This window comes from Anabrus simplex, chromosome 1, assembly GCF_040414725.1.
Source record: "Anabrus simplex isolate iqAnaSimp1 chromosome 1, ASM4041472v1, whole genome shotgun sequence".
NCBI lineage: Eukaryota > Metazoa > Arthropoda > Insecta > Orthoptera > Tettigoniidae > Anabrus > Anabrus simplex.
Window position 1 is genome coordinate 960,921,549 of NC_090265.1, and position 25,978 is coordinate 960,947,526.

Sequence of the window (25,978 nt, forward strand, 5' to 3'; positions counted from 1 at the left end):
ATCACTGTTACTATTCTCATCCGGCTCTTTGGTTGAATGGTCAGGGTAGTTGTCTTCGGTTCAGAGGGCCCTGGGGTTAATTCCCAGGCAGGCCAGGAATTGTAATAAAGTTTAATTCCTGTATCCTGGGAATTGGGTGTGTGTTTGTTTTAATACATGTCTTCATTCACATTTAGCTCATCACAGTAAAAACCACCATATATAAAACAGCTAAATCCACTTGAAGCACTGACCCTGACTAATAGGGAAACAACTAGAAAACAGGTAGAAAAAGGAGACAGTCGTTATTCTCAATTGATATCTGAATCACTTCATAAAACGAGTCTACATTCACAAGTCTTGACCTGCTAGTGGATGCCATGTTGTTTACTGTGAACACATACATGAAAGAACATTTGCAATTTGTTATTTTTCTTTGAGATTCAAGCTGATGTACTGGTATACATTGATGTGAAAATTCTTTTTCTCCTTGGGGAAGTTAATTTGAACAGAGTTAAGAGTGCAGCAATACGTAATGTCGTTGTAAAGATAACTACCACCACGAGCAGTGTCAGTGTCAGGCAGGCTGTTGACTGGTAAATGTTAAAACATTGATGTAATATAGTCAATGGTGTATCCTGACCTTACTAGGTGTGCTGCTAGTGGCATTTAGAAAATTTAGGTTTTCAGTCACTTAACTATATTTCAGTTACTAATTCACATCTTTCACACAGTTTATACGGATACATTTCTTGTAAGGGTATTCAGTATAACAAGAGAAAACGCTGAAAGATAATATTATTAAAAAAGGTATCATACATTACAGCAGTTACTTATTTGCATACATCTACGGGAGGTAAAATATAAATTAAATATTAGGTATATTTCTTTGAAGGTTACAACTTCATTTATATATTAGTTGAAGTCCTCTCTTTGAACAAAAACTTTTTTATGACCTTGTCAGAATGAATCTTTCAGCTTTCGGTCTTGAAGAAAGTCTTCTTCAATTGCTATGATAATTAAATTATTAAGTCTATACTGACTTTGTATGCATCTTCGATGTGTATTTGTTTCAGATCAGAAAACGAGTGCTCAACAGAACTAGTTGTACTCAGTATGGTCAGAATCAGTTCAGCCAGCTTGTACACTACTTCTTTAACACCAAAATTTATTCTTCTTTGCGAACTTCAGCAACTTTTATAGAGCTAAACTTCGGAATTCTTTATTTGAATACTATATTACTGTTTAGTTCACATTTTAGTTTTATCAAGCCGAAGAATAACTCGTATAGGCCTACAGGTTTAAAGGAGTCCATAAGTTCATCTGGAAATGTTACTTTGTAGTTTTCAAACTACAGCACTAGCTGAAGAAAATTGGGAACTGAGCCATATCTTGAGCATCCAGAACAGGATCATATGCTCTGAGTGCCTTGAGAAATTAAAATAGTCTGATTCATCATAGCCCCTCAGAGGAAATACTGGCTTAGCCAAGAAGCAAACAGCATCCTTTCTGCTCTTCTATACTTCCTCACGGTGTTTATTTACATTAGCTCTGTTGAGGGAGTTGACAAGAAAGTGTGCACATGTGGCCAAGGAATGTATAGGTTTGCTATTATGTACGAAAAGTGTTTCCATTATCATATAATCGGTATTGGTACTTTTACACGTTTATGATGCCCCAAATTGTCATCAAAGTGCATACAAACATGCCACATTGCATTAAAATCTCCACAGTTGGCTTGATACTACTACTGGCTGGTGATACAAAGCAGAGAAAGATTGTGCGTTATTGCTACATAGAGCTGTGCGGGACTGAAGCCGCACACAAGGCAGCGCTATTTCTCTGCATCCCCACTAGTCGCTCACGGCTCTCTGCCCACTATTCCCATTACAAACAGACAACAAAGATGAGTGCGGGTTCCAGCCAGAGCAACCCCCTGTGGGTAGTGGCAGTAGAATAACAACCATGGTATCCCCTGCCTGTTGTAAGAGGCTACTAAAAGTGGTTGCAGGGTATATCAACTTGGGAGCGTGGGCTGATGACCACGGGGCCCTTAGTGGAGTCCTGTCATTACTTCCTCCTGTGCCAGGCTCCTCACTTTCATGTATTGTATCTGACCTCCTTAGGTCAACTCTTATTCTTTTCCGACGCTGACGCTATTAGAGCATTAGGGCTAGGGAGTCATTCATTTCCATCCCCTCTGTGGCCCTTGTCTTTCTTTGGCCGATCTCTTCATTTTTCAAATGTTGGACCCCTTTCATTTTTTCTTTGATTAGTGTTAAATAGAGAATGGTTGCATTGTTGTACTTCCCCTTACAACAATAATCACCACCACTAGCCAGCACACACGAACTCAACACGGTACAGTATGCAACTCTCAACTCGGTTGTGGAACATTGAGAGTTCGTTCTCGACTCGCTTTGTAGTTTGCTAGAGCGATCTATTATAATATTAACTGCGTAAAATAAACAACAGTGTAAAATCCACGTTGTTAAGTATCAAACAATTTAAAGTTAAACAGTGCATCTTCCTACTTAATTTGATAGCGCACAGAGGCCGTACGCATCTAAATATAATAATCGTGAATCTCTTCAGTTTCTTTGTATACTTGTCACAGTCATCACATTACAACGTATTTTAATGTAATAATGAACAGGAATTTTGTTATGCTTCAAAAAATGGAGCACACTTGCTATATTGATTTAATTATTATAATGCAAGCAGTACAGTTGCACTCTGCTATAGATTCTGCTGCACTATAAACAACAGTGCTAAGCAGTCGGGGCAGGAATTCCTGTCCTCAGCCTCATGTCGGTAGATTTACTGGCATGTAAAACAACTCCTGCGGCACAAAATTTCGGCGCCTTCGAATACCCTAAAAGAGTAGTTAGTGGGACGTAACTTGTTTGCTCTAATGCTGTACACCCCACTCTTTTCCTGCCTGGCTAGCCAAGCATTAGTAAGCAGTACAAACAGTGGAAATGAACATGCCTGAGTTTGTTGTACAGATTGTGTAGCTAAACTTGCTTTCAGGAGATGGTGGGTTCATACTTTACTGTCAGCAGTTCTTCAGATGATTTTCTGTTGTTTTTCTTTATCACACAAGGCAAATTCCAATGCCACGGCCACTGCCTTCTGGTTTGTTTTCTTGTTAATCCACTGTTGGTGAAAACACAAGTTAAAGTAGCGTTCAGCAGGTAACAAAAAAAATGAAGTTAGACGGAATACATATACATACATACATTATCATTATAGACTGTTATGCCTTTCAGCGTTCAGTCTGCAAGCCTCTGTGAATTTACTAAATGTCGCCACAATCCTCGATTTGTAACTAGTGTTGTGGCCTCATTTAGTTCTATACCTTTTATTTTCAAATCGTTAGAAACCGAGTCTAACCATCGTCGTCTTGGTCTCCCTCTACTTCTCTTACCCCCATAGCAGAGTCCATTATTCTCCTAGGTAACCTATCCTCCTCCATTCGCCTCACATGATCCCACCGCCAAAGCCGGTTTATGCGTACAGCTTCGAGTTCATTCCTAAATTAGCCTTTATTTCCTCATTCCGAGTACCATCCTGCCATTGTTCCCACCTGTTTGTACCAGCAATCATTCTTGCTACTTTCATGTCTGTTACTTCTAACTTATGAATAAGATATCCTGAGTCCACTCAGCTTTCACTCCCGTAAAGCAAAATTGGTCTGAAAACAGACCGATGTAAAGATAGTTTCGTCTGGGAGCTGACTTCCTTCTTACAGAATACTGTTGATCGCAACTGCGAGCTCACTGCATTAGCTTTACGACACCTTGATTCAATCTCACTATATTACCATCCTGGGAGAATACACAACCTAAATACCTTAAATTATTGACCTTTTCTAGTTTTGTATCACCAATCTGACATTAAATTCTGTTGAATTTCTTACCGAATGACATCAATTTAGTCTTCGAGAGGCTAATTTTCATACCATACTCATTGCACCTATTTTCAAGTTCCAAGATATTAGACTGCAGGCTTTCGGCACAATCTGCCATTAAGACCAAGTCGTCAGCATAGGCCAGACTGCTTATTACATTTCCACCTAACTGAATACCTCCCTGCCATTTTACACCTTTCAGCAGATGATCCATGTAAACTACGAACAGCAAAGGTGAAAGATTACAGCCTTGTCTAACACCTTAAGTACCCTGAACCAAGCCTCATTCTACCATCAATTCTCACTGAAGCCCAATTGTCAACATAAATACCTTTGATTGATTTTAATAATCTACCTTTAATTCCATAGTCCCCCAGCATGGCGAACATCTTTTCCCTCGGTACCCTGTCATATGCTTTCTCTAGATCTATGAAACATAAACACAACTGCCTATTCCTCTCGTAGCATTTTTCAATTACCTGGCACATACTGAAAATCTGATCCTGACAGCCTCTCTGTGGTCTGAAACCACACTGGTTTTCATCCAACTTCCTCTCAACGACTGATCGCACCCTCCCTTCCAAGATACGAGTGAATACTTTGCCTGGTATACTAATCAATGAGATACCTCGATAGTTGTTCCAATCCTTCCTGTTCCCTTGCTTATAGATAGGTGCAATTACTGCTTTTGTCCAATCTGAAGGTACCTTACCAACACTCCACGCTAATTTTACTACTCTATGAAGCCATTTCATTCCTGCTTTCCCACTATACTTCACCATTTCAGGTCTAATTTCATCTATTCCTGCTGCCTTATGACAATGGAGTTTATTTACCATCCTTTCCACTTCCCCAAGTATAATTTCACCATCATTTTCCTCCTCCCCATGAGCTTGGCTGTTCACAACACCACCAGGATGATTTCCTTTTACATTTAGATGATGTTCAAAATATTCCCTCCACCTCTCTAGTGATTCCCTGGGATCTATTATGAGTTAACCTGAATTACTCAAAACACTGTTCATTTCTTTTTTCCCTCCCTAAGATTCTTTATTACTGTCCAGAAAGGTTTCCCTTTTGCTTGACCTAGCCTTTCCAGGCTGTTACCAAAATCTTCCCATGACTTCTTTTTGGATTCAACAACTATTTGTTTCGCTCTGTTCCTTTCATCTACGTACAAATCCCTGTGGGCCTCGGCCCTTGTTTGGAGCCATTTCTGATAAGCCTTCTTTTTACGTTTACAAGCTGCTCTCACTTCATCACTTCACCAAGTTGTTCGCCGTTTCCCATCTTTACACACAGTTGTTCCTAGGCATTCCCTTGCTGTTTCTACTACAGCACCCCTGTATGCCACCCATTCACTTTCTATATCCTGAACCTGCTTACTGTCTACTGTTTGAAACTTCTCACTAATCATATCCCTGTACTTCTGTCTTATTTCCTCGTCCTGAAGATTTTCTACCCTTATTCGTTTGCAGACAGATTTAACTTTCTCTACCCTAGGCCTAGAGATACTTAGTTCAATACATATTAGATAGTGGTCTGTATCATCGAAAAATCCACGGAAAACTCATACATTCCTAACAGATTTCCTGAATTCGAAGTCTGTTAAGATATAGTCTATTATGGATCTGGTACCCCTAGCCTCCCATGTGTAGCGGTGAATAGCCTTATGCTTGAAGAATGTATTCGTAACAGCTAAACACATAGTAGCACAGAAGTCCAGCAAACGCTTCCCATTCCCATTAGCTTCCATATCTTCCCCACATTTACCAATCACCCTTTCGTATCCTTCAGTTCTATTCCCAACTCTCACATTGAAATCGCCCATTAGCACTATTCTCTCCTTGCTGTTGACCCTGACCACGATGTCACTCAATGCTCCATAAAACTTGTCAACTTCATCCTCATCTGCACCCTCACATGGTGAATACACGGACACAATTCTTGTCCTAATTCCTCCCACTGACAAATCTACCCACATCATTGGCTCATTTACGTGCCTAACAGAAACTATGTTGCGTGCAATGGTATTCCTGATAAAGAGCCCTACCCCAGACTCTGCCCTTCCCTTTCTAACACCCATCAAGTACACTTTATAATCTCCTATCTCTTCCTCATCTCCCCTTACCCGAATATCACTTACTCCAGCACATCCAGATGCATCCTCTTTGCTGACTCAGCCAGTTCTACCTTCTTTCTACCATAAGCCCCATTAATATTGATAGCTCCCCATCGAATTCCATTTCGTTCGCCAAATTGTTTCCAAGGAGTCCCTCGCCTGTCAAATGGGAGTAGGACTCCATTACTCCCATAGGTCCGAGGCTTGCTTAAAATGTTCTTTTTTTTTCTTTTTTTCTTTGCTAGGGGCTTTACGTCGCACCGACACAGGTAGGTCTTATGGCGACGATTAAAATGTTCTGAGCTTGATAAATTCATGAAGCAGGATGCTGCCCTACTTGCACATAGTCCAGGTGAGGATCTCTCCTCTAACGGGTTATGGACCACCGGTGAATTGTATAGTCCTAGCCGCCTGAGCACAAAGAGGGTCATGACTCCGAATATGTCCGAGATGCCCACTCCCATTCCATAGCAACTGTTATCCCGACTCTCAGGACCACTTACTAGGCCACTTAGCCGTTGCCCATGGTTCACGAACTAGGACGTGACTACAGTAACCCACAAACATGAACCATAACATATATACTTCTAAATGTAAACTGAACAGGCTCTTATACAAGAGAATCGTGTCAAACTTTGTGTATTATGTCCTGTGCTACAGACTTCCATAATAAATTATTCTTGTCTTGCCCTTGTATGTACATTTGTCTGATAGATATTTCGCTAAGAAACTTCCCTAGTTTTGTTAAGAAAATAATAATGTTAGTAATAATATTAATATCATTGTGTAGCCTCGGATACCAGGGTGCAGGCAGGGTCAATCTAGGGAGGTCAAGACACAAAAGTTACTTATGGAGCTGCCATGTGGAGTCTTTAAGTGGGTGTTACCAAATGCAGGTGTATTCAAATTTTGTGGATTTAAGTTCCAAACATTGAAATAAAGACAAACAACTATTTTTCAAGTAGAATGTAATTGGGCCTCTGTTGTTTATGTACATATAAATGTGTAACACGTAAATGATTATTATATTCACCGCTATTTGAATTAGAAAACAATGAACAGAAACCAAATTTGATTGTTTATAAGGAACAAGAATCAGCAGAAATGTTTATGAATGCTCTTTTACTCCCATATAACTTGGTCTTACTGTGTTTCTTATTAATATGTGTTAAAATACGTAATCTCATTCACAGAAACATAGAATTAGGTACGGCACCTCTGTTATATTATGATTACATGAAATATTGAACTTAAAGTACTTAGTATATTACCTTCAACATTTCCCTTATTAAGAGAGTAGTTATCGGTTCTGCGTTTCTAAAAGGTTACTTCAGCATGTTGACAAACATTGAATGCCTTAAATTACAGTATGTTTGCTAACTCTTGTTATCCATTCATGTGGGAATTTCCGTGGGTTCTGAGTTTTAAAATGCTTTTCACATATATATCAAGTTATGTTCTTAGCTACTCCATCTAGTTTATGGATAACCCATCCAGCTAAGTAGTACAAAGTGGTGGTGGTGGTGATTGTTTTAAGAGGAAGTACAACTAGGCAACCATCTGCTATTAACACTAATCAGAGGGAAAAAAATTGAAGAGAAGGTATCGGCCATAGAAAGAGAGAGGTCACGAAGTTAATTAGAATGGAAGACTCCGCAGGCCTCGAATGCTCTAATACCATCGGGGTTGGAAAAAAACAAGAGTTGACCAAGCGAAGTCAGATAGGATAGGAAAAAGTGAGGAGCCTGGCACAGGTGGAAGCAATGCCAATACTCAGCTAAGGGCCTGTGGTCACAGACCCTAGGTTAAGAGTCCCTTTTAGTCACCTCTTACAACAGGCAGTGGTTATGGTGGATGTATTCTACTGCCCCTACAAAATAGTACAAAACCAATATCTGTATTATGTTTATGTCAACATCTTGTGAAAAATGGTGATCGTATTATTTGTAGGGCTAAAGTCTTCAGTTGGCTTTCAGCATGAACAAAATTCAAGGTAATATCTTGAGAAGAAGAAATAATGCAAACATATTTCACATTATCACGTGCAGATTCAATATGGTCTTCACCACAAAGGATTGTGGTATTGTGGCCAGACCTTCCTAGACTGACCTTGGGTGCAGGCCTTCTGAAGTGGTGAGATCTAGGTGGCCTGCCTACCAGTTTTGACATGATGATTGTGCTGCTGTCTTGCAATGATAGCAAAATTCTACTGGAATGGATAGTTTGGCTGAGTCAGATTAATTTTTTCATGTGGCCACTGAGTATGCCATGAGAAATTTTGAACATGCTAGCGATGACGTGGAGTGCCAAGAATTTTGATCATCCTTCGAAAATAGACTGCCTCATTTGGGATCGAACTTGCAAACTGATCTACAAAGCAGCTTCTAGGAAAGTGACAATTAGCCTTTAGGAGAGTTTGTTGCAAAATTGTTTAAACTTGTTCTGAAATCATGGGGGTTATTGGCAAAATGTATTTTAGTGAGAAATTTACTCCAAAAACCGTAAAAGTAGATAGTAAGATGTAAAACCAAGAACAGAGAAATATATTGCACCAACCCGCGTCCAGGTGGGATACACGAGTATCCAGACTAGCTCTTAATAATAATTTCATCTGCCAAATATTCCTGGGTTGTGAGTTCCGCGTGAGAAAGAACACCGATGGCCTACGGTAAATCCCAACCTACGTAGATGAACGTCTTCAACTCGCTATTAGTCGGTTACCGTACATGTATGATACTAGAATTTATCGTAAAATTCAGATTCTCGTGGCTTGTCAAGAATTCAGTACATGTCATCATCATAATCGCAATCAAAATAGTCATTGTAGGCTTATATCTAGTACTTATTCTAAGTAGACATTGAAAGAATTTAATGTTTCCAATACTCAGTTTTTATTCATAAATTTGTCTAAGTATGAGTTGGAATAAACGTAGATTATCTTGAAAAATCATTTACATTATGGCTGATTTCCTATGCAATCAGCTTCTAAATATTATAATGACGTTGCCTTGAAGAAAATAGGTTTAGGAAAATCTCAAACAAATAAATGAAATTAGGCCTCATTCATCTGTATCCTAGTCCTGGCCTGTCAAAGACTTGAATTATAATTAAGTAGTATCCAAGGGATTCAAATGAAAAGAAAAATAAATAAATTATATAATCAAGTAAAATTATTCAACATAATTGTGAAACTTGGATAATTGTAATAATTAGAATGATTGTAATGATTGGATGCATCCAAAAGATTCAAGTAAAATAAGCTATATCCCTACTATATACAATGTTCAAATTGCATTTAAAAATGCGGAAAACACAAAGAAAATGGTCAATAATTATTCAATCAATTAATTAATTAATTAAGATTTGGAATCTCTCAATATTAAGCTAAGTTGCTTCTCAAAATTATCAAAATACACTCGACTGAACCTAAATTCACATGCAATTACTGAAATGCATATCACTCGGTTGAAACACTTCACATCAATGTCCACGCAAAGTAGAAAAATCGTGTGGAAAGATTAATGTCTGATCATTAGGGATTTTCTCTATTTGAGGTTCCAAATTATTCAACGTTTCATATTTCGTGCTAGTTGGCCTCCATATAAGCAAATCTAAGTCCACTTTAAGTCGTAAGCATTCTCGAATTAATTCCATCGTAAGGCTTATATGGCTAAATCATTCAATTATTATTTTAATTCATGGTTAAAATTCAGTTAAAGTGCGTATATGACTTAACATCACATTACCAAGTGTATTACAATTAATATTCCAACGAATAATACCATGGGTGGAAAAATTGACACATAGGAAGACTCTATCCTCATCTAAAATCCACATATGAAAGTCTAAGTTACCAGTGATGTCTTATATTGCTTCCATAAAATCATAAGTTGAATTGCCGTAAGTGAGAATATATGAAAACAGTCGTAGATATGTCAGTGAAGGCCTAAATATTGACGTAAGTGACCTCTCGGCTCTTCTGAAGATCCTACTTACTCAATTAATTCTATAATGATGGCATTAAGATCGTATCCTAATCTGTATCATATATATATTAGGGAATAAAATAGCAATCAGAAACAGTACGTTTCAATACCTATACCTGTGCAACCTACACATACTTCCATCTCTCGAAGAAATACTATGACCAACTACCTAAATAACAGTAACTATCACCATCAAAATACACTAGCAACTCATATGCTAATTACATTCACCATTTAACACTTCAATTATCGCGTAGCATTTATAATCGAAGCACTCCTTTCATCAAAATATGCAACATATGTGCCGTAACCTACACACATATAAATCATTATCATTACTGTCATAGTATCAAAGAAACAGCACATCGTAACCTTAAATTGTGCCACTATATTTCATTGTAACACTCCCTAAATACGATCTTTACGCTTGCTATTTGTTAAAGCCATCACGCATATAAATATTAGCTTCCTCTTAATACTCTAACACTTCACTGACAACGAATTATGAAAAATATCAATCACTTCTCCACTATCATATTGACAAACTTACGAACGGCATTCACTGGTATTTTAACGCCTATATTTGGAATTTACGGTAACTTTGGATGAATACCTATTTCCTTGAGAGCACACTCGAATATTAACTACGCACACTATATATTAACCAAAAGAATAAGGTTTTCTACTTACGACACGACTCAAATGGGGACTTATCTTTGCTTATTGGATTTTTGACTTCCATCTCGCTGTTGATCGTCATGGGATGGTAGGCCTCGCTCCATGGTTCGGCTTAAGTAATAAGGGTTCATCTCGTCATCACAGCTGACTAGTGTCCTCCTGGATCATCCATCTCGTCAAGCGTCACCATAGCCAGAGTAGTCTTTGCCTCAGCTTCTTAGAACATCATGTTGGTCTTCATTGCGTCAAGGACAGAATAACACAAGGCATTAGTTGATTTATACATGGTAATCTGCTTAGTAATGTTAATGTGATCAATATATTTGTTTTCTGGTCCGTCTAATTTGCCTACAAGACTCTAAATATTGTCTTATTTCAAACTGCCTTGCTCGCCGAAACGTTGTGAAATTTACGTGCTTTTAGAATTGCACTCTATTTTCCGTTTAATTCAGCTCTCTTGACGTTGTGCAGTATCGGGCAAATAAAATGTTCCGAGCCCAACCGTGACGTAGTACAACTCCAACTTGACGTTTCTTCTCAGCTGGTCTGTAATCTCACGTATATGTCAATCACAGCTGATGTCTTGCGGGTTATCGTAGATTTGATCTTATCTCCAACAGTTGATTAAAGACTCCGATTAAATAGTTGGTTTCTTTACGCGATTCCGTCTTTCTACGATGCAGTGCTCAATTGATATTTTTTCTAATGGAATACTTTTTTTTCAATAATCGATTTAAATAATCCGCTCTCGTCATTCTTTCGCACCGCCTTCTAAAAGTGGTTCTCTCCGTGATTGCCGGTTGAATTTATTGTCTCTTTAGCTCGTACCGCTGTTAATTGCTTTTATTCTGATCCGTTAATAGCCGGAGCGCCATTTTTGTTCCTAATACAGCAACTATAGAACAGTGAAATGGCACAATATATGGTATAATATATGTTAGGGACTTAATTTTCATCTGACCCCTTTTTGTCTTAGGATGTGTATAACAAGGTAGAAGGACAAAGAGAAAATTCTGGAATTGAAAAAAAGTCTGTTTGACAAGAAGTGCCTGCTAAAACAAAAGGGCTGGGTTCAAGCCAGCTGTGATGTTCTGCTACTGTGACCGTAGATACGATTAGCTTCCATAGAATAGAAGCAGAGATGTGACTGTGTGGGGGTGTGTGGAGTGAGCAGAAGAAATCATATTCAAAATGATTACTTATAAATAGGGTTCAGATGTTTAAGACCTAAGGATAGCCCAAATAAGCAAGCAAATATGAGATCAAAGTGATGAAATATGATGTAAAAATTACAAAATATGACTCGAAAATGATTTATCTAAATATGGCCATTTTAAAATAAGTTATAAATAGAAAAGGCAATTCATTTTATACATATTTGTTAACTAAATTCTTTATTCTTACTTTTCATATTAATTTTCTGACTATTCATGTTTAGAAGTTATTCACAATCTGTTGTCCTCCATTCTTTTAAATGACTTGTATTTTACTTCTTCTAAGTTTTACAGTGTCTATCCCTGTTCATTTCATTTTCATAATTTCCTCTTCTACTGATCCTATGCATTGTTTTCCATTTCTTAATCGGCTGTTGATGACCTGGACTAAGGTTGAAACTGGTACCATTTCTAATTATTATTAAATGAGAATGTAATTCACTACATTTCTTATTCTTTGGTATTGAATAGGTGGAATCTCCTTATCAATTATTTCAATTTTAATTCTCCATTCACTTATCAAACATTTGTTAATCCATAAGCCTATCTATGAAATACTCAGTTCACTAAGATTATCAGATTACACAACATTTCAAAAGTCAAAACATGTTTGCACCCTTCATTGGTGGTTTGAAGTACGAGATAACTATAAATCAATCTACTTTTTAAAATATTTTGGAACGTTCAAGCTCAGATTGCATTAATATTACTCATGCGTTAACATTTAAATTGAGCACCACGAAACAAATTAAGTAAATGTCTTTCGGTACATTATAGTAGGGCGGCAGGGCTAATAGTGCAAACTCACATAACATTTTCATTCTTCTCCACAGCTGGTGTTGAAGTGTTTGACGAGATTTGTCTTCAAAGCATCAGGCGTGAAAGACCTCCGATTATCAATTAACACATTCTTCTAAGAAGAGAAGCTCCTCTCCACGTCACAAGACGTTATTGGTGCATATTTAGATAGTATTAAATCATAGCTGTCGAGTATGCACTCGTCTTGAAATGTACTACCTTCTCCTCTAAGAACATCATTTATCTTGCACACAGCAAAAACTGTCACTTCGATTAAGAACTTGCATGAATTTCTAAGCTAGCAGCTTCTAAATGAGTAATTATACTCAATATAATTCCAAAGTTCGACTTAATATTTGCTAGGCTTTCTGACAAACTGTTGGAAAACAATTCCTGCGCAATCTTGATAGAAGAGGCAGAGTATTCCACTTGTATTAACTACAGATTTGATATGGAAAAGCAGTTTTGTGAACACTAATTCTCATTTGCAAAGTTGACGATAATTTTGCCCAGCTACAGCTGTCGCCAAACCGCGAAAATATAATCGAAATATGATGTTTCTACGAAAATAGCTCAAAATATGACCTTATGACAAAAACTAGCCGAAATGTGCATTTTCGTGACAAATAAAAATCACTTAATTGTGACGATAATAACCTGATTTGCAACAAAATCCAATCAGACAAGAAATTAGAGACAAAGAAAAATATGACTTTTCCTAAACATCCAAGCCGTACTTATAAACTTTTGCTAATGTTGCAGCTAAGGTACAATTTGCTGATATTCAGATTTTAATTGTTTTGGGATTTTACTTTCTGGCTAGTGGGTGAGGAAACATATAGAAACCCAAAGCATCTGTTTAATTCTGTACAACACTTGTTTTACTATTGTTTAATTTCAAGATATCATCATGGAATTTCTTGTATTTCAGTGTGGAGATTTTGTGAATATTTTTATTCTTGGTGCATTCTGCTCTTCAAGTTTCTTTGTTGAATTCTTGTTTAAGTAATTAAGACTTGTGCCTCAGATTTTGAATATGCATTTCATCCCGAATTTGTTGGAATATAATAGCATCTGCATTAAGAATGGGCGTGTATTAAGTAGTTGCAGCAGCAGGTAAATGCTAAATGTTATTTTCACAGTGTTACATAATACATCTTGGGTACTACAGTATACTACCTGGTTTAGGAGCTGTTATTAACCAACTTTCTGCTATTTAGTATACAGACACAGCACCAGGATTATAATACCTAACAGCTGATTGTAGATCAGGGCAGTCATTAAATTACTCTTTAACTTCATCCATTAATTAATAATAAGGTAAAACAACCCAAGCTAAGTTCATTGAGTGCAGGGTTAAATGTTAATTCACGACTACAGTTTTTCTGTATTTGAAATTGGTTTAGTTAGACTTATCAAGGCCGCAAGCAGACTGACAGTTGGGCATGCATAAGAAATGACTTTTACAAGCGTTAGCCCAGGACATTATCGGATAGCATAGTCCTGGAGGAGGTGTATATTACACTTTCATAACCATGGTACTCCGTATGATAGCCTACATGTGTATGTTCTTCCATATATAGGCATACATAGTTAAATGTGTTCAAATCTGCGTTTGCATGAAATGTGTGAAATAACATGCTTTGTAATCACCCTGTACCAGAAAAATATCTACTTTTAAGGTTGTCGTAAACAATGAAGTAAAGGGTAAAAGGCATTCATATTTTAGGTGCTTAACAATGCTCAACGTTCCTATGAACAATCATGAAGTAGTATAATGCCGAATATTATGCTGCTGCTACATTGCTTTGTAGCAAGTCATATTTTTATGAACTTAAATGAAAGAAAATAGACTACAAAAAATTAGCATCTCTTCAAGTAACCGTGTTGATACAAAATTATATAAATACAAACACGCACTAACCAATTACTGTGTCAGTCTTCATGCTGAATGTTTCAATCTTTACTTGTAGACCGAAACAGGTAACTGGAGCCTGTCATCGGTAGGCATGCACAGCCCTGTCAGCAACATGGGAATGTACAACCAGATGGAGGGGAAGAGACTTGCGCCCGTGTGTAGAGGTATTTCTATCATGGCCACTGCGCTTATGGAGGGGAAGGTTTGACACACACAGTTTATGATATAGATGTTGATTCCCATAGGGAATCCGAAATATTTGTCCTGAATGAGCAAATTTACAATACCAATATAAATGGTCCGTTATTGGACATTATAAATTTTCCAGCTAACTCATTCTTGGTTGCCAGCGTTTCGCCCTCGTGTGCTAGGGTGGGCTCATCAGTTGGTACCTAGCACACCTACCAATACGCTGGCTAGTGCATACCGTGGAGGCCACTGCGTAGGCTAACTGGAGCCACCGGCAGTGCCAATGCACTAAGAGACTTTGTCTCATTATCAAAAATTGATGCCTGCTTGGCCATCAGATGATATAGGTGTTGATTCCCTGGCACTGCCGGTGGCTCCAGTTAGCCTACGCAGTGGCCTCCACGGTATGCACTAGCCAGCGTATTGGTAGGTGTGCTAGGTACCAACTGATGAGCCCACCCTAGCACACGAGGGCGAAAGTCTGGCAACCAAGAAAGAGTTAGCTGGAAAATTTATAATGTCCAATAACGGACCATTTATATTGGTATTACACACAGTTTAGTTGGTTTGTAGCTGTGAAGTATTGGCATTATTACAGTATAGCAGCTAGCAAGATCCTAATGAGCAAAAGAGTTTGGCTTGAGATATGAAGTCTCCTAAGTTCTCTCTAGCTGTGGATGACGTAGGCCTACTCTAAATCTTTGACTGGGGTGGATGAGGAGAGGGATATGGCAACAATATCATCTTTGTTAGTGAAGACCTGGAAGGGCTAAATGCTTCAAATTAAATGTCATCTCAGTTGCAATTGCTTTGGAAATGAGCATTGTGAAATAAAAAATACTTACCCCTGTAAACATGCCTCTAAATTGGGTACCAAACTATTGAAGCTGTTGATGTATAAAACCACAAGGTCCAATTAGGAAGGAGAAACCAAACACCAAAGTGCAGATATTGCCCACATGTTAGAACCGAGTTGGGCAACTTTCACGAAAATGAGATTCATTGGAATTAATAAGGACTTGCTAGTTAAGCTGAAAACCTAGGCGTACAGAAGGTACATCTGAGCAGTAATGGCTTAGTCTGGAAAGTATGACTGACAAAGGCAGATGCTCGTGTAAATTACTACTTAACCAGGAGCTGTGTAGAGACAGATTCTAGGTATTGGTCTCGGAGGCAGGGGTCATACAGCAGAAATCCAACACAGTTCACAAACATCCTGGAGGGAGCTGCAAAGTTGAATTGAGAGAGATCACAACACATGGACACCTTGAATTGTCAACCGGCAACTGAATACGTAGGAAGAAAGTTTGAAGTGAACCCTCCCCTGAAGAGATGGCTTGATGACAGTAAGAAAAACAGCAGGAAGATAAAGGTGGCGGTTGGCTCAAAACTGGAAGAAAGAGAGAAAATATAAAGGAAACCTACGTATAACAGCGGTTGGGTAAATGTGGTGGTGGCGATAGTTGTGAAGCTGAGTAAGGATTGACTGGATAGTTGTTGAAGATTACTATGGAATACTGATCATGTATATAAAAGGTTATATAATTTTTAATATGCTTAAGTTGTCATCTTCATTTCCTGTTTCCAGTCTTCTGGGTCAAGTTGTGAATCGTGGACCTCCACAGTTTTCCATTTTTCACAATTCTCCCAGGACGACAACACTAGCAACTGTGCATCGCTTTTGGAGGATACGCTAACAGTTTCCGATGCCTCGACTAGCTCTCGATCATTTTATGGGCTATTGGTACGATGGGCTTGCCACACCCAATGGCGTTTTATACCTACTACCAGGATCTTTTCAGGCCGCTCCTAACATTGGGAAACTTTCCTTTTACAGCAATCTATAACGTGCCTAAGTACTATCTTGATATTGAACAAGTATAATACTTCAGCGATGTGAGTGACTAGCTTCTCATCAAGGTGACCATAGCCCAAATCCTAGTCATTTCAAGATTTTAAATTGAAATGTCTTTTTATACTTTTATTTCCATTAAAATAGTGGTCACTTTTGTAATGATCAATAGATTTCATGTTTCACAGGACAGTAAGTTTTATTTTTTCTACTAGCTGATGTACCCGTGCTTCGCTACGGGACTCTCGGAAAGACTGTCTTTGTGGTTTTCGTAACTACAGTTAACTTAGGCCATTACAAAAACGTCAGTAGGAATGCAGGTATTAAAAGCAATGTTATCATATAAAATACTCGCTCAAATGAAAAACAGCACATTTTCTCACTTTTAACGAACAGTACTACGATGCTGATCTAACAGTCCGAAGTTCCAGTGCTGGAAAGACCAGGCCGCAGACATCCGTGAACACTCCTCTGCCACTGTTCCGTTAAATATACACACTGCTCATTTCTATCAGTTCCTCAGTTTAGGGATTGAATAGCTCGAATGCTATGATTAACCAGTTTGTTACGTACCAGTAGTATCAGAAAATTTATGAACCAGGGGAATGGCATGCTTAAGAAGAAAGTTATCTAAATCCCCGGCTACTTCCCGCCAATATTCAGGCAGGCTGTTATACTAGGTACGACCGGGTGACTTGGCCGTGCGGTTAGGAGCGCGCAGCTGCGAGTTTGCATCCGGGAGGTAGTGGGTTCGAAAACCACTGTCGACAGTCCTGAAGATGGCTTTCTGTGGTCTCCCATTTTCACACCAGGCAAATGCTGGGGCTTTACCGTAATTAATGCTAGGGCCGCTTCCTTTCCACTCCTTTCCTTTCCTATCCCATCGTCGCCATAATACCTATCTGTGTCGGTGCGACGTAAGGCAAATTTTAAAAAAAATACTCGGTATGCAGCGGTAATCCCATCTATCGGACATGACTGGCAACAGAAGACACAACAAACAATGGTCAATGTAATGTTACTGTTGTTCAATGTTATGAACTTTCTGTATCGTAGACCTTTACATTTAGTTTTCTTTCGACTCTGTGATATTAGGGTGTCTTACGAAATTAGTTATAGCATAGATTGTAGTTCCGTATTCCCCGACTTTACATAACGATTTTCATTAAATTCTGTTTACCCATTTTCTCGTGACTTGGCGCTCATATGGACTTAGGAACAAAAATCCAAATTCATGAATATCTCTGTTAACATAGCTGGTACGGTAAAAATTTATAAGACATAAATGATCGAAAATTTAATACTATATAACTTAAGTAATGTAGTATTTGTCGATAGGACCACTAATGACACAAATATTGGAGAATTAAATTTTAGACCTTGCCCTAAACTACCATTCCATTCAGCGTGAATAAAATTATTCATGGCCTAGATTGTTACGACTTATTTCCCGACTTTGTATACCGGTTTTCATTAAGATAGGACCACTAACATAAAAAATTTAAATTTATGCCTTCCCCTAAACTACCATTTCTTTCAGCGTGAATAAGATTATTTATGGCTTGAATTGTAGCGACTTATTTCCCAACTTTGCATGCCGATTTTCATTATGATGGGACCACTAATAACATAAATATTTGAGAATTAAATTTTAGGCCTTCCCCTAAACTACCATTTCTCACAGCGTGACTAAGATTATTTATGACTTTGATTGTAGCGACTTATTCCCGGACACTACATACTGATTTTCATTAAATTCCATTCAGCCGTTTCCTCGTGATGCGTGTTCATACAGACAGATAGACAGACAGAAATTACGGAAAATTAGAAAGTGCATTTCCTTGCTACTAAGGACACAGCCAATACAGAAATACCATCCTTTTTTAATTCTGAGCAATGTACAGACTAAATTCTTATTTTATATATATATATATATATATATAGTTTATTCATTTATTTAATTATTGGATACAGCTGATGGATTGCCATTTTACAGTAATAATACCGTCTAACAAATATAAATAAGATAACAGTAGGGATAAACAACAAATGTTAACAATAACAAAGTAATGAGAATGGCAATGATAATTGTCAAGGGTCGGTTAAGAGTTAGCAAGAGGAAAGGTCACGATTTGGGAGGACTGAAGAAAATGGAAACCTGAAGAGGTCTTAAGAGGAAACTTTTAATATTTTGTTTGAAGAATGCGTAGGGTGTGGATATGTGAATATCTGGTATTGAGTTACCAAGTGCTGGGAGACGTGTAAGATAGAGCATTGTTGTAAGGTTAGGCGTGGATGGGGCACATGATGAATATGTCGGTTGCATGTTGGGCAGGGAGGGTGTATATAGGGAAGTACGCTGGAAGAGTATTACATTTGGTTATTTTATGTAATTACAGTTCTCTGCCCTTCGTTTACCCTATCAACGGGTAGAGAAGGGTCCACCTATTCAATTGTCAATACGGACCATAATGAAATTCATAACTTAAGCCTTGTTAACCCTACAACACAAACATGCTTAAATTATCTATTTCACAAACTTTTGTATTTTTTACAAGAAATGAGCAAAATTTGGTAACACATTTTATGGTATGTTAATTATCACTAATAAATAATGCAGGGCACTGTCTATAGTCACAGAAACAATAGTTTTTGACAAGAATGAGAACATCTATTTCGAACACTTAGTGCATAATTGTGCTCTGTGTTCTTCGCAAAATGCCTTAGTACAAACAGTACAAAACGTCATTCTTCTCTTTTTCAACGGACATATGTGGCGGATAGTTCTCCTCGGGACAGATGATGATCCAGCAACTTCCTCACGATAGGGTTCATTTCCAAGGACCGACTATAGTGAGGCGCAGGTCATTTGACAGTCTTGGAATGTGTAACGTGCTTTGCATCCGTGGTGAGAGTTATTCGTCACTCAGTCGAATTAGGAAGTGTTTCCTCTTTAGGACATTCTTCTTCCTTTCACTTTGGTGTTGTGTACATGGATTACCCACATATTAAAACAAATAATGTTCAAAATTCCGTAAAAGACACAAACGCAAGTGTTTAGACTTGCGGCTGCAAGAAATGTTGCGAGACATCGACCCTATTTTTTTAACGATCAGGGCATCAAAAAGCTGCCCATATGCTGGGACAAATAACTTGTAATTGCCTTGGTTTTTCAGCAAGTGAATTTAAGTTATATCTTGTTGACGAGTCTTCATGCAGAGAAGTGCAGTTCTGTGAGGAACTACAATACAGGGTTGATGATCTTCGATGTTAGGCCCCTTAAAACGACAATCATCATCATCATCATCATCATAAGAACTACAATACTTTAAGAATAGTGAAAAATTACATTAGCATTATATGAGAAGCAAGGATAGTTTGGATTGTCTACATACTTCTATTTCTACTTATTGAGGTAGTCTGCCTTTTTAGATTAAGATTATTCTTAACAGAATATTTCATCAGTAGTTCTTGGTAAAGGATACAGATGAAGTGTTGTGCATCGTTTCTTTACCTGAAGGAATTTTAAGTGAATAGCTGATATCCTATGATGTTGGTTACGGGATAGAGGGTTATTGACTGTTGACTTCTGTAGCCATCTGTGCCTCACTTCATAAAGTAGGTGTTTCTTCATTTACATAGCTACTTTTGGTGGTGCTGTTTATTTTGTGTTCTCGTTGCTTTCCTTGTTCACGCAGGTGCTCAGAATTTTGTCTTCAGTATTTCATTCTCCAATATATCAACATGGCATATTCAGTGTAGTTTAACCTCTCTTCAAGGAAGAATATTCGTTTGTCTTGCTTTTAATGCATGTAAGTTCATTGTTTAGGTATAAATGTAAATTGTGGTTATTGAAGAATGATTTGAGTTTTAGATTTTTCATATAATTTAGTATGATAGGAAGGTATTTCTTTTCAAGGTAGTGACTTTATCATGTAGTGCTTCATGAGGCATTTTGACTTTGAAACTGTAGTCTTTGTGAATGAATTAGCAGAATGAGTGCACATTCTCATCAGCAGTATTTAAAGAGCTAGACATGTAACTGTTCAGGAGATTCTCTGTAATGGATTGACAAATATGTGCACACATGTGATTCAAATAGAAATATTCAGCAAGCTCTCTTGTGATCATTACAAAACTGTGACAAAGATAAGGTGCAGTGGCATATGTTAATTGTAAACTACATGTGCAATAGTCATTGTGTGTGGTTAATGCTCTCTGCTGACATTTGATGCTCACAGATTCTTTATAAATGGTACAGAGCTCTTATGACCCCAGGAGTATGGAAAATGCAATGGCTTGGAAATGTGATTTAGACCAGTGACAAAGAAATGAAATGTTTTTTGATTGACATATGGTTATGGGGTAATGGAAAATGAATGTGTGAAAATACATGCACGTTAACTGAATTGCCTCCAATGAAATGCCTTTGAATACAAAAGTGTTTGCAGAGATTATTGCCAACAGAGGCTTTATATAATCCACCAACACTTACGTGCACAAGAGAGCTAGATTTATCTGTGTACTTAAAAGAAAGGTAATTATTTTCCACATGCAATCAACTGCAAAGTGGAGAGACAATCAGATTTTGCATGAGCATCAGTGTGATAGATAATAATTATCTGTATGGTTAAACAAGAATTTTGATATGGTTGATGTAAAATATTTTACTGTCACAAGATTTTTACTAAAATTGTCAGTTACTACAATCCCATTTCCTTTTATGATGGATGGGTAAAAGCAGGCAGAGAGCTTTTTTGTTGGGTTAACCATAGAAGTCATCCTTTGTTGCTGATGCAGCTTTACATATCTTCGGGGAAACCAAGAACACAGTGCTCGCACTATCCGTGAGAATAATGCTCTTCAACAGCAGGCATCTGTGAAAAACCGCCGGCTGGCCCAGCAGATGGAACGACGTCCAGCTGTGGTGGCAGCCTTGAAGCTGAAGAAGGTAAGTGCTTTACCTGCATTATCTGACTTCTCTATTCAGATTCTATGGTTAAAGGTATGCATGGTAGACTGTAACAATATGAAAATTTGCCTAAAATGAGAAATAACAGTTACAACATTTTCTGTATATCTCCCAAGACTGCTGTGTGCATTATTACATCTGAACCTATAGTTTTAATCAAAAAGTATTCTCTTAAATGATTTCTACATTCTTTGTTAACATGACAAGCTGATAAGATCCAGTAGTGATAAAAGACGAACTAAAGAACAAATTAACCTCACTAAAAATTACCTTTTTTGTTTAAAGTAAATTTTGGAATTGAATATTGTGAAACGAAAGACAACATTCATATTAGGTCTGCCATGCTGCAGACATGCCTACTGCCTCGATTTAAGTAGAAGGCTCCAGTTTTGTGATCATTCGTCCCTTTACCTGATCGAAGTGACCTATCTACCGATTCTGAGGGCAGATTTAGTATTCTTCTATTAACTTAAAAATCCTGCATTTTCCCCTCGTTCTTTCAGTAGCTGGAGAGAATTGATGTGCAGATGCAATCAGCTGGTGGTTATCTTAAATATAGCAGAATCTGTAATACAGTGCCTCTAATAACACTATTACCTCACTTGTACTTTCCTGTATTCAACATTTTCCTGTTGTATACAACAATTTTTTCTTGGTTAACCCATCCATGCATACTTTACAATTATATTTATTGATCAAGAAAACATGTATCACACACCAGAGGGAGAAGATTAGGCAATCATGGATGATGGCACTTAACATCACTGACAAACGCATCATTCCTCACAGCACAACCCAACCTGCACCAGCACTTAGGCATCTTCGGTGCACTACACTTTATACTTTACGGTTACGTATTTCTTCACGTTAATTATTTATTATGTTTTATTGTGTATTCTTTATTATTTGTATTAATGGTTAATATTAGAACTATTCTTGCAAAATGTTATTTGTATTCTTGATTAATATTAGAACAGTTCTTGCAAAATGTTATTTATATTAATGATAAACATTGGAATAATTCTTGCAAAATGTTAACAGTACAAGAAAACAATTTTGGCTAACACACGCATGAATGCATACCTTATATAAATACAGATGTGCCAAGTCTCCCGATTTTTCATCGTTCCTTCCGATCTCCCGATCGCCGGGTTCGATCTCCCAATTTTCAGAGCAATATCCGCAATTTTCGTATTATTTTAAACTCCAGCGGATTTCCTCGTTCTATCGATATATGGCTGAGTATGGCTGGTCGATAGTACTAATAATGATACCAGATGGCGGTACGGGGCATGATGGCCAGTCATGTGCTGCTCTTTGGTCTATAATACAGTCATTCTCTTTGCAAGCGAGTCAAGCGAGTAACATTCTCTTTGGAGTAACCTGAACTCAGAAGTAGCACACCATAGTTGTTTTACCCGTAGAAATGCTCATGTTGTGCCTTAATATTTGTTTTGGCCACAATATCAAAAAAGAAATATGATGCAGTGTTTAAAAGTGCTTATAGGGAAGAGTTTCCATGTTTGAGTGAATCCAGAAAGGAACCAACGTTCACATTCTGTACTATATGTAGGTGTGAATTTTCAGTTGCACATGGCGGAAATGCGATATACTCAAGTATATGCAAACGAAAAAACATAAGGAGTGTCCAGTGTGTAGAATGAAACCAGAAACTGAACTTTTCATGTAAAAACCAATGTAAATCCTGTGACGAATGCCGAGGCGTTATTTACGTCATTTATAGTAGAACATAACCCGCCTGTAAATTGTGCCGATCACGCCGGACCTTTGTTTCGCAAAATGTTTCCTGATTCGGAAATCGCTAAGCGATATGGGCGTGCTAGAACGAAAACAGCAGCTATCATTACAGAAATGTGCTTGGAAGGAAGGGCGAAAATTGTATCACATTTGCAGGTGAATGCATTTTCTGTTGCTACTGATGGTAGCAATAAAAGCGACTTGAAAATATATCCCACTGTTGTAACATTTTTTAGGCCTGAACTCAATGAAATTCAGAGTTGTCTACTCTCTGTGCCTAATTTAGAAGGGGATGCTACTGGAGCTAACATTGCCAATCTTTTGCTCTCAACTTTTCAGGAATTCTGCATTCCATTAAAAAACTGCCTAGCTCTTGGTGCTGATAATGCTCCAGTAATGGTAGGATTAAAGAATGGTGTGGCAGGATGTTTGAAGCGGGAAAATAGTAACATAATCATCGTAGGTTACTCTTGTCACCTAATTAATCTTGCTGCCAAGAAGGGTGCGGCGTGCTTGCCCGTAAATGTAGATGAAAGTATAATTGATATATTTTATTATCTGGAAAGGAGTGCAAAGAGAAAAGAAAAGTTAAGAGAATTTTAGACTTTACACAACACTGAGATCAGGAAAATTCTGAAGCATGTGCCTACTTGATGGTTATCACTAAGAAGGTGTTTAGATAGGATTTTGCTTCAGTGGGACCCTTTGGTTACATTATTCAGGAGCAAAATTGTGAGTAAGGATTCTCAGATGGGAACTTTAAAGACTTACAAAATTCCTAAGCATAGTTTAAGTGCAGATGTGTCTTGTTTGTCTGAAAACGTTAAGGAATGTCATAAAATTTCACCTCGCTCCTCAGTTGAAAGTAAAACCCAGTCATCAGTTTCACTAAAAAAAAATTAAACTACTGATCACACTAAGAGCCCTGCATTGTCACGTGAAGAACGACATTTCATGTTCCTTTCATCAAATTTACATACATCTTTTTGGCTTTTTCTCTCAAGTTTTATGGATATCTTTGAGAATTCAAACGTATCTCTTCAGTCAAGTATGCCGCACATCCACTTATTGAGGTCAGTTTTGGAGGAACTTTTGAAGAATGTGATGGCAAGGTTTGTGAAACCAGACGTTATTAAAAGATCCTCCTCTCTCCTTGATGTAGATTATCATACTCCAGCAAATCAAAAGAATGATTGTGATTTGATGATAGGGAACTCTGCGTTTGTTTTAGTGAACACCTTGAAGTCTGAGGAAAAGTGCATATTCTTTAAGTCTGTTAGAAAGTGTTTCTCTTCATCGTGTGACTACATGGTATACAAATTTCCATTGAAAGATGAAGTTTTAATTAATGCAGGTGTTGCTAATATTTCTACTATAAGTAAGGCATCATTTTCTAGCCTTAGATTTTTCATTAACAAGTGTCGGAACATTTTGACTAGTGAAACGGAACATTTGGATAAAGAAACTGATATTCTGCACTCCCAGTTCTGTAACTTTCAGCTCGAAGAAACAGACCTGGCAAAAGGAAGAATTGATGCTCAAGGGGCATTGGTAGGTCAGATGCAATCAGCTGATGGTGTACTTAAATATGACAGACTCTCTAAGGTGATGCTTGCTATTTTATCAATTCAACACAACAATGCAGAATGTGAATGGATTTTTAGCAGAGTCACAAAGACAAAAACACAGTTCAGATCCTTGCTGTCTGAGCAAACTTTGGAGAAACTTTTAACCTTGAAATCAGTTCAGCAAGGCAAGTGCTTTGAGCAAAAATTTAGTTCATAGTTTCTGAAGAGGGCTAAGTCAGCTACTGGTGTGTTGAACAATTAGTCGTTGTGTGATCACAATGTTGAAGGATGAGAAGTCACATGTTTCTACAGTTCAGGTATGTCCAGTATTTAGTATTCACATGTAAATGAGGAAAAGAAAATATATGGGCAAATAGAATTGTTAATGTATTGAGTTATAATGAATTTGCAGAAGTTCTGCCATCAGTGATGTGTCACGATTCGCTGCAAAATTTCTTCTGATTTTTCACTTTTGAAAGTTGGCATGTCTGTAAATAACATTGTCGATGAAATTAGTGTTCAGGACCTTGAATATTTGTTAAACTGTATTTTACAATCATACCTTACACTATTAATACGTTATGTTCATATTTGAACACTTCTTAATGTCTTTATTGATTCTTTTAATAAAGCGCAGTAAATCTTTAATCGCATTGTTCTCCAAAACTAGCGTTTGGCGCATACGCCCCTTAGTAGAACGTTTATTGCATTTCTCTCAAAACTATCTTTTGGTGCATATTGATTTGCTAATCCATGTTAAAGTCTTAAAATGAGATGGATTGTTGTTTGTTATAAAACTAGTAAATGGAGATCAATGGCTGCACTCTCAGTTGTGCTGAACGCACTATGCAGTTGGTGTGAAGCATAGAGATTATTTCCTTAGTGTACGGCTTGATTCCCTGTCAGGTCAGGTATTTTTACCTGGATGTGAGGGCTGGTTCAAGTTTCATTTAGCCTACGTGATTACAATTGAGGAGCTATCTGACGGTGAAATAACGGCCCTGGTCTAGAAAGAATAACGGTCGACCACA

General features: G+C 37.7%; 1 protein-coding gene across 2 annotated transcripts in view; it reads left to right on the top strand.

The window, feature by feature from the left end:
* The window catches only part of LOC136857811 (chromatin target of PRMT1 protein), a 253,971-nt gene that overhangs the window by 41,279 nt on the left and 186,714 nt on the right, over positions 1-25,978 (top strand). For both annotated transcript variants that reach the window (XM_067136755.2, XM_067136756.2), the window contains exon 3: positions 21,450-21,600. In XM_067136755.2, coding sequence (XP_066992856.1) covers positions 21,450-21,600 — 151 coding nt within the window. The remainder of the gene's footprint in view (positions 1-21,449; positions 21,601-25,978) is intronic.